This window comes from Dermacentor andersoni, chromosome 11, assembly GCF_023375885.2.
Source record: "Dermacentor andersoni chromosome 11, qqDerAnde1_hic_scaffold, whole genome shotgun sequence".
NCBI classification, from domain to species: Eukaryota; Metazoa; Arthropoda; class Arachnida; order Ixodida; family Ixodidae; genus Dermacentor; species Dermacentor andersoni.
Window position 1 is genome coordinate 36,345,925 of NC_092824.1, and position 15,838 is coordinate 36,361,762.

The following is a 15,838-nucleotide window of genomic DNA, read 5'->3' on the forward strand; positions in this document are numbered from 1 at the left end:
GCGCATGCCTGTCGTCGGCGTCGTGTGCATAAAGTCGAAGGGCCATAGCACCATTGTCACGCGCCCTACGCTGCACGTGCGAATGAAAGCGTGCGAGGGGAGCCGACGATCGCGGCTCGATCTCGCCCGCGCGAAACGGACGGAAAATAGCGAAAGAGGAAGCGCGCCTTCTCTCGCGCGCGAGGCAGCCGACGTTGCGAGGCACCAGGAGGAAGAAAGGGAGTTGGAGGGGCGGCGCTCTACACCGGCTCGGCAGCGCAGCCCTTGTGGACGCCTTGGCATATGACATGATCGGGTTCATAGCGCACGAAAAGACGAGGACACAGAAAGGCGTGGTACACACAGGCGCTGACTTGCAGCAGTGTTTATTTCGGGTAAATAAGCACTGTCGTGAGTCAGCGCCAGCATGTGTACCGCGTCTTTCAGTGACCTCGTCCTCTGGTGCGGTATAAGCCTCAATACAGCAATAGACCACAATATAGACCACACGCGGCTGCGTGTGGTCGTGCGGCCGTATTTTGAGAGCGATCTGCGTTGGGGCCAGAGTCTTAGGTGGGCCGGCGGCTCGTAGCTTTGTGCGTGTTCTGTCATTGGCGCTCCCTTTGCGTTGAAATGATCCACAGCAGAATCGGAAATTTTCCGGGTTCGGTTCGCGTTCGGTTTGGGTTCGGGTTCAAGCCTTTCGGGTCCTGTTCCGAGTTCGGTTCCAGAGCACCATTCCGTTCCAGTTCGAAATGGTTCCGAACCGGTTGAAACGCGTTCGAACGGGTTCGGAGAATAAAAAAGCAGGACTGTCTTCTTTTATTTTACTGTTTTAGTCCTGCATTTTCGTTTCTCTGTCACGTCGGTATAAAAAGAAATTCATAATGTAGGTTTCTTTTTGTAAATATTGTGACTTGGCCAACATCACTGTAAAATCCACAGCAAAATGTTTTTCATGGGACGGCAACGATTACAACGCTAACTGAAGCGAAATAAAAGGTTCGCAGGGACTTTTAAGGCTGCTTACGTGTGTGAGTATGAAAGCATTACTCTTTATGGCCGTGAGTTCCTTTTAGTTCATTAATATCATTAAATTTTATTTTATTCTTGGCTCATAAACGCGCAGTTTCATACTAGATCTGCAGTTGTTTTCTTGAGGAAAAGAACAACAATAGCTCTGCGTCGTTGCCGCGTTGCCGCTTTGTGCTCCACCCCCTTTGCCGGCCAGTGACGGGCCGCAGCTGCTGGGGACTGAGGGCCGGGGTTTGATTGTTGTGTTCATATAGGAGGTTGTGGCCAAGTACTGCACCAGGGTGGCCAATCCTGCTCTGGTGAGGGAGTGCGTTACCGGTTCTGGTCACCGGGATCAGGCCACACTCCAGGCCTGTTTATGCAATTTTATCAACACGCGGATTTTTTTTTTTAATCCCGTGGAAAATTGCGCCCCTACATCCAGTCATGATGACCAGGAAGTCGAAAGCTTCTATGAAGACGTGGCATCGGCGATGAGTAAAGTCAAAACAAACTACACTATACTGATGGGCGACTTCAATGCCAAGGTACGCAAGAAGCAGGCTGGAGACAAGGCAGTGGGGGAATATGGCATAGGCTCTAGGAATAGCAGGGGAGAGTTATTAGTAGAGTTTGCGGAACAGAGTAACATGTGGATAATGAATACCTTCTTCGGCAAGCGAGATAGCCGAAAGTGGACGTGGAGGAGCCCGAACGGCGAGACTAGAAATGAAATAGACTTCATACTCTGCGCTAACCCTGGCATCATACAAGATGTGGATGTGCTCAGCAAGGTGCGCTGCAGTGCCCATAGGATGGTAAGAACTCGAATTAGCCTAGATTTGAGGAGGGAACGGAAGCAACTGGTACATAAGAAGTCGATCAATGAGTTAGCGGTAAGAGGGAAAATAGAGGAATTCCAGATCAAGCTACAGAACAGGTATTCGGCTTTGACTCAGGAAGAGGACCTTAATGTTGAAGCAATGAACGACAATCTTGTGGGCATCATTAAGGAGTGTGTAATAGAAGTAGGTGGTAACTCCGTTAGACAGGATACCAGTAAGCTATAGCAGGAGACGAAAGATCTGATCAAGAAACGCCAATGTATGAAAGCCCCTAACCCTACAGCTAGAATAGAACTGGCAGAACTTTCGAAGTTAATCAACAAGCGTAAGACAGCTGACATAAGGAAGTATAATATGGATAAAATTGAACATGCTCTCAGGAACGGAGCAAGCCTAAAAGCAGTGAAGAAGAAACTAAGAATTGGCAAGAATCAGATGTATGCGTTAAGAGACAAAGCCGGCAATATCATTACTAATATGGATGAGATAGTTCAAGTGGCTGAGGAGTTCTATAGAGATTTATACAATACCAGTGGCACTCACGACGATAATGGAAGAGAGAATAGTCTAGAGGAATTCGAAATCCCACAGGTAACACCGGAAGAAGTAAAGAAAGCCTTGGGAGCTATGCAAAGGGGGAAGGCAGCTGGGGAGGATCAGGTGACAGCAGATTTTTTGAAGGATGGTGGGCAGATTGTTCTAGAGAAACTGGCCACCCTGTATACGCAATGCCTCAGGACTTCGAGCGTACCGGAGTCTTGGAAGAACGCTAAAATAATCCTAATCCATAAGAAAGGGGACGCCAAAGACTTGAAAAATTATAGACCGATCAGTTTACTGTCCGTTGCTTACAATGTATTTACTAAGGTAATTGCAAATAGAATCAGGAACACCTTAGACGTCCGTCAACCAAAGGACCAGGCAGGATTCCGTAAAGGCTACTCAACAATAGACCATATTCACACTATGATTCAGGTGATAGAAAAATGCCCGGAATATAACCAACCTTTATATATAGCTTTCATTGATTACGGGAAAGCGTTTGATTCAGTCGAAACCTCAGCAGTCATGGAGGCATTGCGGAACCAGGGTGTAGACGAGCCGTATGTAAATATACTGAAAGATATCTATAGCGGCTCTACAGCCACCGTAGTCCTCCATAAAGAAAGCAACAAAATCTCAATAAAGAAAGGCTTCAGGCAGGGAGATACGATCTCTCCAATGCTATTCACAGCGTGTTTACAGGAGGTATTCAGTGACCTGGATTGGGAAGAATTGTGGATAAGAGTTAATGGAGAATACCTGAGTAACTTGCGATTCGCTGATGATATTGCCTTGCTTAGTAACTCAGGGGCCAACTGCAATGCATGCTGACTGACCTGGAGAGGCAGAGCAAAAGGGTGGGACTAAATATTAATCTACAGAAAACTAAAGTAATGTTTAACAGTCTCGGATGGGAACAGCAGTTTACAATAGGTAGTGAGGCACTGAAAGTGGTAAGGGAATACATCTACTTAGGACAGGTAGTGACTGCGGATCCGGATCATGAGACGGAAATAATCAGAAGAATAAGAATGGGCTGGGGTGTGTTTGGCAGGCATTCTCAGATCATGAACAGCAGGTTGCCATTATCCCTCAAGAGAAAAGTTTATAACAGCTGTGTCTTACCAGTACTCACGTACGGGGCAGAAACCTGGAGGCTTACGAAAAGTGTTCTACTTAAATTGAGGACGACGCAACGAGCTATGGAAAGAAGATTGATAGGTGTAACGTTAAGGGATAAGAAAAGAGCAGATTGGGTGAGGGAACAAACGCGAGTTAATGATATCTTAGTTGAAATCAAGAAAAAGAAATGGGCATGGGCAGGACACGTAATGAGGAGGGAAGATAACCGATGGTCATTAAGAGTTACGGAATGGATTCCAAGGGAAGGAAAGCGTAGCAGAGGGCGGCAGAAAGTTAGGTGGGCGGATGAGATTAAGAAGTTTGCAGGGACAACATGGTCACAATTAGTACATGACCGGGGTAGTTGGAGAAGTATGGGAGAGGCCTTTGCCCTGCAGTGGGCATAACCAGGCTGATGATGATGATGATGATGATGATGATGATGATGATGATGATGATGATGATGATGATGACGGGCCGCAGCTCGTCTCCAAATCATGCATCCTCGCCACAATCTTCTGGCAGGTAGGCGTATAGCGTCCTGGCCAGTGGGCAGCGCCCCGGTGCCGCCGACGCTCCCCCCCCCACCCCCACCCCCCTTTGTGGCCGGCCGGTGACGGGCCGTTCTCCAAATGATGCATCCTCGCCTGAATCTCCTGGCTGCCTATAGCAAGCCTATAGTACTGACAAGCGGGCAGCCTCTTGGGCGGGCAGGCAACTTCTCCGGGCAGCAGACAGCCTTCCCGTCCGGCATCTTTTTTGATACCATCAAATGTCACCACACGCACGTATTTTAGAACCGACACGTTCGAGTCGGTTCCCCGGCACGGCGCAGCCGCCCGCGACGAAAAGTGGCGATGGATCCCCTTAGCACTGTTGAGAAGGCTACACGCACTTCGCGGACCCCGAGTCGATTTCTCACCATCGTTCTGGAGGCGTCTACGGCACGCGCCAGCGTGTTTACACGAGCAGCGTATGCTTTTTCACTTGTGCGCCGATTTCTTGATACAAACGGTGATTATGAGAGGTTGATAACGTGATAAAATCAACTTGTTTATTATGACTTACGATGGTTCTATAAGGATGTGCAGAGCGTGGACGGACGATGCCGCCGCGTTATCTCTCGGCAGCGTCTCCCCGTTTTTGTCAACAATGATTCAAGCAAATAAAATTTTGTCTTTACCATACTGCTGTGCTCGAAGTCTCCGTTCCCGGAACCGGTTCGGTTGTTCCTTCGATTTGTTCCGGTTTGCGTTCAGTTCCAAAATGCCGGGAGAAATACGGGTTTGGTTCGGTACTGGTTCCTGGCGAAAATTCGGGTTTTGTGTCGGTTTTCGGTTCCGGTTCCGGTTCGACACCCTCACTACGAAGATTACTTCGCTCACTGCTGCTGCCGCGTTTCCTCACGCCAGCGTTTTGACTGCGAATGTCCGCGTCATCGAGTGTGATGTGTTCATGTCTGCTGTGCGCGCTGGCACCATGCTTGTTGATTTAGTTAGCAAGCGAATGTTTACAAGTTGATACGGCCGATAAAAGTACTATACTTACTTCGCATGGTTGCCTGATAATTTTCTATCGCAATTGATACTTCGCCTTTCGGTGGATCTAAACTGTGACTTTTTTATGTATCTTCGACCAGTTTGACGCAAGATAAGTTTGTCTACGCAGGGCGATTTGTGCAGGGCGCCTTAGATCCTTAGAAGCCAACCGCAATTAAATTTGTGACCGTGTAAAAAACCTCAGTGTCAGGTCCAGCAACTTCCTTGCAAAAATTTTACATTCGAAATACGAGTGCTTGCGTCACGAAAAGCTCGCACACACGAATGTTTTTGACGCTGGAACATGAAAAAAAAAATACAACGAGCGCTGCTGTGTACGCGCACCGGAAATGGCACAGAACCCGCAACATTGAGAACCAAGGCTGTTCGTGGGTACAACCTCCGAGATTTCCTGGCGCCCGCGGCGCGCCCAAAATCTCAGAGGCCATGGTCTGGGTCTTACAGGTGATTACGCTATCTGCATACGAGCTGTTTAAAGGTCTCTGATAAGATAATAAGGTAATTATTAATCCTGAAGCTTGTCCAAGATTGCTTTCATTCGTATATACTACGCGTATATATAAGCACGTTACTAAGGTGAACTTTCGTTTCACCGAAGCGAAATTCCTCTTTAAAGCGCTGCATGTACAAATGCGTCATAACCAAAAGTTCTGATGGAAATCGTCTTAAACACATTGGATACATATTAAGTAACTCCCGGTTAGGTCGAATTTTGAACCGAACCCGAACCGAAAGCTGTAACCGAACGGAAATTTTAGCCGTAACTGAACCTGAACTCGAAGCGATATTTTTGGAACGTTCCGGAATCCGAATCGCAATTGAACCGGAAAAAAAAGAGCTATTCATAACGGTTACCGATTCGGCACGAAACCGTTGAAGGTGGATGGTGAAAACGGGTGCTGATAGGTAGGGGATTCTTCGAAATAATTACTTCTTCAGTCGGCGCATTACACTTGCAGGTTACGACTCACGAGCCTACGACTCACGAGCCAAGTTGTGCGCGAGAATGAGATAGACCATAGGTGTGTGCTGGCAGCTATACGGGCACCCAGGTAGAGACGCTTGCACTTCTGAACTGTGCCATGCAAGTTGTGTTCCGCGGCTGCAACGTTGTTTCAGGGGCTCCGCAGAATCATAGTTTTCTGTTGAAGCTCATGGTTTTCTGTTGATTCGGCCGTAAGACCAGCTCACTACTATATTGCTAGATAAACAGTAAAACGCAAATTCCAGGAAGACCAAGGAAGACCAAGGAAGACCAAGGAAGACCAAGGAAGAGGGTGTTCTCGAGAGAGGAAACTAGGAAAATCCAGGAGTGTATCGCCAAGGTTTCTTGCAACGATGACGCAGATGACCCTGCGCTCGCTAATGAATGCTGCCATACTATCAGTACGCTGAAACAAACGCTGTAAACGGCACGAGAAATCTGCTTTTGTTGCCCGCCATGGTTTCATGCACGTTTGACGTTTCCACGCATAGTACAACGCTCTTCTATTTCTACAAATCATCCCCAGGGCATAATGCGTGTCATTTTGTGTTCGCGCGTAGTCAGCGCACGACTCTGCCTTCAGAGGCACCGTTATACTTAGCGACTTTTGGTATTTTAGGAAGCACTAAACTGAGCTAAATGTAAATTTGCGGCTTCTTTGTCTGCTACAGACTAGAAGTATTGAGTTGAAATTTATGTAGTACAGTGTGAATTAGCGCTGTCTGCGACGCCTCAAATCATAGGCTACAGTTCGCTCACCACACCTCGTGTACTAATTGCATAAGCAAACGAAAAATTTGCTGACTTAACTGTCTATGCTGCTGTCAAGGCGTAGCATCTAAGCGGGTATTATCACTAATTACCTCTGTCTTCGATATATATATATATATATATATATATATATATATATATATATATATATATATATGTATATATTGTTACGAAGAGTCGCGAAGAAATGGTTTTATTTGCAGGCTATGGACGATGATCGTATCGTGATCGTAGCGCAGCCCGGCCTCCCAAACTTTTCGTTCTCTTCGTCTTCCCTTCTCTCTTCTTGTCCGCGCCTTTCGTATCTGTTACATTTCCCCGCAAGCAGACGAAGCCCGTGGGGCGAGTCAGGATGGACAAGCAGGGTAGAAAGGCTTCAGGCGAGCAATATGAGTCAGCTGAGTTCTGCTTGATCGCCGACCATTGCACAGGAGGCGAGCCATGACGTAAGTGAGTTCGCTCAGGCGGTCCACGACTACAAATGGGCCTGAATATTGTGACAAGAACTTTTGGCACAATCCACGCTTGCGTTGCGGTGTCCAAAGAAGAACCAAGTCACCTTTTTCCAACGATACTTGTACGTGACGGCCGTCGTATCGCTCTTACGAACTACTTTGCCAGGCCAGAGTACGAAGACGAGCTATTCGACGGGCTTCTTCGGCGAGACACAAAGTCTTCGATACAGAATCGTCACTGTGCAGTACGAAGGGTAAGAAAGTGCCCAGAGGGCTTCGTGGTAACCTTGCATACAGGAGATGAAATGGGCTATAGTTCGCGGTTTCGTCTTTCGCCGTGTTGTATGCGTAAGTGATGAATGGAAGCACGTCGTCCCAGTTCTTATGATTGGAGGAGACGTACATGGCAAGCATGTTTGTCAGCGTTCTGTTCGTCCTTTCAACGAGGCCATTGGTCTGTGGGTGATACGGCGTGGAATGACGGAACTGTGAAGTGCACAAACGAAGTAACTCTTCAATGGCATCAGCAGTGAACTGGCGAAAACGGTCGCTGATGATGGCACGTGGTGGGCCATGACGAAGGACCACGGAACGCAGCAGGAAGACCGCCACGCAAGCAGCGGTAGAATACGGTATGGCTGCAGTTTCTGCATACCGTGTAAGATGGTCTACGCAGACAATTATCCAACGGTTCTTGTTGTTAGATAACGGGAATGAACCCAAAAGGTCAATGCCTACTTGCTCGAACGGCGTACTGGGCGGTGTCAATGGCCGAAGGGGACCCGGGGCTGCGGTGGTCGGTCGCTTGTGACGTTGGCACGTTTCACAACTAGCGACATAATGCTTGGTTGTTTCGTACATCTTGGGCCAGTAAAAGCGCTCCTGTGTGCGGTGCAGCGTTCGTACGAAGCCGAAATGGCCGGATGTCACATCGTCATGCATGGCGCGTAGAATGGCGGAGCGGAGACTCTCGGGGACAACAAGAGGAAAACGCGCTCCATGCCCGGAGTAATTAATTTTGTAGAGCAATTTATCACGGACAGTAAAGCGACCGCTGCCTTTAGAAGTACGGGCAGCGACAGAAAGCGGATCGAGGGTAACATCATTCCGTTGTTCTCGCTGAAAGTCTGCCGCGTCAGGGAACGTAGAAGTAACAGCAGCGAGACAGTCGTCAAAATTCTCAGCATCGCAGTCGGTAGTCGCAAGAGGAATCCGAGAGAGGCAGTCTGCGTCAGCGTGACGACGGCCACTCTTGTACGATACCACAAAGTCATATTCCTGGAGGCGCAGCGCCCAACGTGCGAGGCGACCAGAGGGATCACGCAAACCGACCAGCAGCATAAAGAATGGTGGTCGGTGATAATCTTGAATGGTCTACCGTAAAGATAACACCTAAACTTTTGTATGGCAAAAACGGCTGCCAGGCATTCCTGTTCCGTAACCGTATAATTGCGTTCAGATTTGCTCAGGCAACGGCTGGCATATGCGACATGTTCTGCGCCACTGTGACGTTGTACAATCACCGCTCCTATCCCGATTCCACTAGCATCAGTGTGAACTTCAGTCGGGCAAGATGGATCGAAGTGACGCAAGAGGGGTGCTGACGTAAGTATAAACTTCAGTTGAGAGAATGATGCGTCACACTCTGGTGCCCAATTGAAGGATGCATTTTGTCGCAAAATCTTTGTCAACGGGTAAACATGTCGGCAAACCGGGGAACGAAACGACGAAAATACGAACATAGGCCAATGAATGAGCGGAGTTCTCGTGCTGACTGCGGTGGCTTGAAGGAGCTCACCACTTCAATCTTACGAGGATCGGGTGTGACGCCATCCTTGTCGACTAAGTGTCCCAGGACCAGTGTTTGACGTTCGCCGAACCGACACTTTTTTGAGTTTAGAACCAGTCCAGCTTTCTCAATGCAGTCGAGAACGAGGCTGAGGCGTTCGTAATGTTCTTCAAACGTGCGGCCAAAGATTACAACATCATCGAGGTAACACATGCATATCTCCCACTTTAGACCACGTAGCACTGTGCCCATGAATCTTTCAAAGGTGGCAGGAGCATTGCAAAGGCCAAAAGGCATAACATTAAATTCGAATAGGCCATCTGGAGTCACGAAAGCGGTCTTTTCCTTGTCGGCAGGGTCCATAGGTATTTGCCAATACCCCAATCGCAAATCAAGTGTTGAGAAGTAAGAAGCAGCGTGTAAGCAATCAATGACGTCATCGATTCGCGGTAGTGGTTATACATCCTTCTTCGTCACTGCGTTTAGATGTCTTTAGTGCACGAAGAATCTCCAGGGGCCATCTTTTTTTCGCCCCAGGATTACTGGGGCTGCCCATGGACTAGACGACTCTTGAACGACACCTTTGTTCATCATCTCCTTGACTTGCTCAGCAATAACTTTGCGCTCGGACGATGACTCTCGGTGTAGGGCTTCCGGCGGATGGGGTGTGCTGAGCCGGTATCTATTCTGTGACGAGCGCGGGACGACGGTACATGAAGGGGTGCATCTCCATGCGTGAAGTCAAATGCAGCCTCATGTCTGGCAAGGACCTGTACCAGTGCTTGCCGTTCCGACGTACCGAGAGCCTTGCTGATCATGCCGAGCATTAGCTCTTCAGAATGGCGATTATCGCAAGGAGAACAAGCTGTAGAGACGTCCGTAGTTAGTGCCGCTATTGAGCTACATGCGGCTTTATCGAAGAGAGCGATTTTCATACCGCGAGGAAGGACAACCGGCGTGGCGGAACAGTTCAGCGCCCACAATGTGGCGACTCCTTTCGTCATGCACACGACAGAGCAGGGCACAAGTATATCTTTTTTAGCACAGTTTATGCGGAGAGGCCTAACTACAAGGTCAACACAATCAGCATCAACAGTAGTTGCAGAAACACGAACGGGCGTCAGGCACCACGATGGTGCAATTACTTCATCAAGAACACTGAGAGTGTCTGTGCCCCTGTCTTCACCACCCGAGCTTTGTTCGGACTGTGCTGATATGAATAACTGGTTCAATGATATTTCGCCACAACCACAGTCCACGGAAGCGCCGCACTGTTCAAGAAAATCTATACCAAGAATAACATCGTGCGAACAACGAGAAAGAACAAGGAATTCCGACACAAACACTTTCCCAGCGAACAAAACACTCACAGCACAAACACCAAGGGGATGAAGCCACTCGACGCCTACTCCACGAAAGGTAATACCGTCGTTCCAAGAGAACATAACTTTGTGCCCTAGACGGTTTTTGAAAGCGAGGCTCATCACAGACACAGTCGCCCCAGTATCAACTAACGCCATGGTCGGTATGCCGTCAATCGAGACATTCACTTTTTGAACATTACAACAGGCAGACGTATTTCTTGCAAAGACCGTCCGGCGACCACACCTCCATTGGCCACGGATGCTAGCTTCCCGGCGGTGGTGACGAAGAACGGCGTCGAGGGGACGGAGAGTGACGGGGACGGCTATTTGGTGGCGTCAAACTCCGCTCAGGTGCTGGCGAATCGCTGCGTCTGGTCTCGTGTAAGAAGTGATCCCTTGGAAGCAAATCGGTCGTCCGCAAGTCATATGAAGTACGGGTTCTGGGTGGCGAGAACATCGGTGGTGTCCTTCGTGATTGACGGGCTTGGCGACAATACCGAGCTATATGGCCTGTGGAACGGCAGTTGTAGCGCACGGGAGGGTCGCGGTTCATAGCATCTTCCTCGAAACGAATGCTGGGCTGCTGCGGGCGGCGAGAAAGTTCGTTGTCATGTCGATAACGTGTCTCTGCTGCTCGCTGAAATCCGTTATCTCGTTCATAAGTCACGTCGTGGTAGTAGGGTCGGTGCTGTTCTTGTCGCGGCCTGTCAGAAATCACAGGGCCTCGGGGGTAAAAACGCGGCTGCTCTCGTTGTGGCTGAGCGTCGTAAGTAGGGCCTCTGTCGTAGAGACGTGGCTGCTCTCGGGGCGCGAGTTCATAATCCTAAGTGCCCTTCGCCGCAGGATACCGGGAGAAGGATGCCACGCTTGGCTCGAAGTCTGGTGGTAGGCGGAAGCTATGATTGCCTGGATGTGTCACTTGCGCGTGCAGGCTGAGCTCTTCCCAAACTGTTTGTCGGATCGTTGATGCCAGATCGAGGGGCTGGTTGCTGTCCACGCTTGCAACTGTCATCACATTGGCTAGCCTGCCAAACTTCGGCTGATGCGCCTCGTCTTCAGTTGTTCGAAAGTAAGACAGTGCCGAATGATGTCAGCGACGGATGCCAGGTTGTCTTTTGCGATGAGGAAATTATAAACGTCTTCGGCAATTCCTTTCAGGATGTACCCGACTTTGTCTTCCTCAGAGATTCCAGAGTCCACCATTCTACACAGTTTTATTACCGCCTCAATGTAGATCGTGCAGGTTTCGCCTGGCACTTGCGCACGTTGCAGTAGCGTCTGTTCTGCCCTTTTCTTTTTCGTCGCGGAGTCCCCGAATCGCTCTTTGATTTCGGAAACAAATCTTCCCCATGTTGTGAACGTTTCCTCGTGATTGTCGAGCCACAACAACGCAGTATTCGTTAGAAAGAACACGACGTTCGAAAGCTGAGAAGCGCTGTTCCACTTGTTGGCGGCAATCACCCGGTGATAATGGATGAGCCATTCCTCGACGTCTTCGTCCGATCTTCCGGCGAAGGGACGCGCATCTCTCAGTTGCAGAACAGAACTTGTCGGGGCAGCAGTTGGAATGGGCCGTTGTTCGTCTGCGTCGTGGGACATATTCAACTCCGGTAGATTCGGTGGGAGTCCAGCAAGGCGACGGCTCCGTCTAAGAACTTCTGCTTCAGCCTCCGTCTTCGGGTGTCGATTACCCAGCACCTTCCACCACAACTGTTACGAAGAGTCGCGAAGAAATGGTTTTATTTACAGGCGATGGACGATGATCGTAGCGTTATCGTAACACAGCCCGGCCTCCCAAACTCTTCGTTCTCTTCGTCTTCCTTTTTCTCTTCTTGTCCGCGCCTTTCGTATCCATTACAATATATATATATATATATATAACCATCGGCAGAACTCATCTCACGAAGACTGCATGTCGACGGTAATGCGTCAGCTTTGAATCAGTATAGCCAGACAACGTATTGCCACCATTGAAACGAGTTGCTTATACGGCGTGTACTGCAAGGGAACACCTCTTTCGCGCTTCCTGAAGAACTCCCGGCGCCATCTAGTAGCGGCGACGCGAACCCTGCTCATAGCCTCTGAAATGCCTGGCGCGCCGGTGTGTGCAACAGCTGAGAAACGCGTCACACGGCAACCGAGCTCCTCCCTCGCGCTTCTCTCTGGACACGCAGCGCCATCTAGTGGCGCTACCGCGCAGTCTGTGCCTGGCCTCCGAGACGAGAAGCGTGGCGCGTTGGTGCCTGAGAACGCCGAGAATTGTTACCCCGCTCTCCACACACCCAGTGATACGTTCTCAGCGACCCAAGTTGGCGAGACGTGCATTGAAAAGCCGCACATACCCGGTGCACTCAATGCCCCCCGGAAAGTGCTTTAAGTACCTGAAGAATGCCAACGCATTAAAATTTTCTACATCTGCGCAATTCATTCGCAAGCTTCGGATATTGTCACGAGACTGGGAGTAATGTGGAGCTTCAATGAGAGACTGCTGCTTCAGGCAACATTGGAGCTCGGTACTTCAGTGCACAAACGTCAATGAATCGTACGACGCTTTTATGCGGATACTAACTGAAACATGCAATTCCTTTAAGTGCAAACATGTACATAAGTGTGAAAAGCTACGCAAACCTTGGCTTACAAATGAATGCCTGAGGTTGGTTCGAAAAAAACAAAACAAATGTACGCCCGTGAGCAAAGGTATACGAACCAAGGATTGCGTGATAAAACTAATTTTCTCATCTGCTCTGAGTAATTTGTAATGAAAATCTGCAGTCCTAAATAGGCGTTGCGAATTTTCTAATACACTCGCCTATTTCCATTTATTACTATTAATCACGATGAAATTCTGTATTTTCGCCGACCCTGTGGTCCGTATACTTTTGTTCACGGGTGAATCATCACTTTTTATGCACAAGAAGCCATATCTTTTCCGCTTTTAAGACGTAACGAATGTTGTAACTAAATTCCCACCGGACGCAAAAACAATTATTTTGAAGGGCTATTTCATCAAGCAGATTTACGAAGAGACATTGCGTGGTGGGCCACAAATAGGCTCATAAATGGCTATACGGGCCGAAATATGCAACGTGAATTAAATGATAATGAACGGTCTTTAAAAGGCGGAGATTTAGCGTTAGTGTGCACTTTACGAACCTTGCACCTCAGTTTTGGCACGTAAAGCCCCGTAATCTAATTTTTTTTTATTTGAGCGCACTTGTATAAGTGTTTTCATTTCGCGACATGTTTGCCGCCGCAGACAAGCTCCGCTCATGCAGCACTTTGTTTCCGTACAGACGACGCGCGCTACGCTGGCGCCATCTCGTAGCCACCGTCGCCGCAAAGTCCCTGCTGCGCGGCACCACGCTATTCTCCTCACGCTTTTGCCATACCCTTCTCCTCTGCTTTCCGCCTCCTGTTTTCCGCTGCATCCTCCTCCGCCACTCTACTGCTCGCGCTCTCTTTGCTGTCGCCGTCTTTCATCTGCCGCTGCGCTCCACGTTCACTTTCATCCTTCGCTGTGCTCGTTCGCTCAGTTACGAGGTAGGACGCTGACGCCGACGTCTGCCACAGGGATGAGCGCCTAAGAGCGGCGCTCTAAAAGCTATATGTTTAGCAATGTTTTTTTTTTTTCCAAGGCCATTCGTCTCACTACTGCGCTGCCGTGCGGCCAGTTCCATCAAATGGCGCCTCACCCGGCCTTCGTGAAGAATCCGAAAATTCGCACCGTGTATCCGACCGCTTTAGGTGGGGGAGTTTCGACATTCTTCCAGCTTAGCGTTGTGTATCCGTACTGAAAGAAAACAAAAGGCGTGCTTTCGTTACCTTGAGTATCACGTCAGGGCGAACATGTCGCTTGACAATGCAAAATCCCCCCAAAATAATCCATCACAACGACAGGTAATTGCCGTCAACGACCACTTGAATTGAAGAAAGGTGTCGTTCCTTTTTTAATGCGATTTGCATGTTTTGTCAACTTTCGGCGTTTTCAGCCTATTTATCTATCTAGCCTCTTAGATCACTTCACTCTATTACCTTAAAAGCCCCCAGGGCAGGGGGCATTACATAAGGTGTGGGTAACAAATATAAAGCAAATTAAATACGCAAGGAAAAGACGCTGAAGTACGCGTTTGTTCTCTGTTAAATATGATAGTTATACAGTTGAAAAATGTGACTGGGTAGCTGATTGCGGCGACGTTGTGTGGAAGGTCGTTCCAGTCCGAGGTTGAGCGTGGAACGAATGATAAGCAGATGTGGTAGTGTGAAAACGTGGACGGGCGACTTGAAGGGGATGACAAGTGTGGAGTGAAATGCGTGCCGGAGGAATGATGTTGGGTGAATTATGAAGCGAGCTGTAAAATAAAAAAAACTTATGGAATAAGTATACACACTAGCGATACGACGCCGACAAGCCAGGGTTAACCGTTAGGCCGGATTCTGTTTTTAAAGGTGATACACTAGCATTATGGGAATAACATGAATGAATGAATATTCTGGCACGATTTTGCACTGATTCTAGGCAGTTTGTTAAATATTTTTGGTTAGGGCGCCAAATGGCAGAGGAATATTCCAGCTTATAGAGCGTACGAGTGACTTGTAGGCAAGTAATTTCAGGTTTGGTGGCGCCTGTCGTAGATAACGTTTTAAGAATTCAAGGCTTCTCTTAGAAGATATAACTTCAGTGACATGCGCGCTCCAGGTTAGATAATTGGACAACGTCACGCCGAGATATTTATAAGACTGGTAATTCTATTGTGACGTGCGAAACTGTATCAGAGAACCGGAGAGGATTACGTTTTCGGTTAAATTACGCGAGTCTGCGTTTATAGGGGATTAGTTCCATGAGCCATTGGTTACACCAGTCCTGGACACAATATAAGTCAGTTTCAAGAGTTGATTGGGCAAAGGGGTTAGTGACTATGTGATAGATTTGTGATAGTGCCTGGCATGATAGCTAACACAGTCATCGGCAAAGATGCGGACGGCACAGGAGATATTACGTTGCAGGTAGGTCGCTATTACATATTAACAATAGGAGGGAACCAATGGCGGACCCTTGTTGGACGCCCGGTGTTACTGGAAGAGAACTAAAGGCTTGATTATTGACGTGAAAAAATTAGGTACGGTAGGCCAGAAGTTACTTTATCCACTGCAATATCTTAGGATGGAAGTTTAAACGGGAAAGATTTAGTAGCAAACGGGCATCACGCAATTCATAGGCGAAAATAGCTAATCGTGTTTCACAGGATAGTTTCTTACGGAATTCGTGTTGAGAACGATGGAAGAATTATTAGAGTCGAGAAAATTATTTATGTGAGATTAGATTATATGTTCCATGATTTTGTATGGCACACTTATTAAACAGATGTGGTGGTAATTAAGGGGTGATTCTTTGTTACCTAATTTGAAGACCGG

General features: G+C 48.3%; 1 protein-coding gene across 2 annotated transcripts in view; it reads right to left on the reverse strand.

Moving 5' to 3' along the window:
- Positions 1-15,838, reverse strand: part of LOC129381698 (uncharacterized) — an 82,012-nt gene that overhangs the window by 55,996 nt on the left and 10,178 nt on the right. Inside the window, exon 2 of one of the 2 annotated variants that reach the window (XM_055064753.2) lies at positions 14,119-14,216. The exons of the other annotated variant lie outside the window; for it this stretch is intronic. Within the exon in view, the coding sequence (XP_054920728.1) occupies positions 14,119-14,216 (98 nt within the window). The remainder of the gene's footprint in view (positions 1-14,118; positions 14,217-15,838) is intronic. 2 annotated transcript variants of the gene reach the window in all.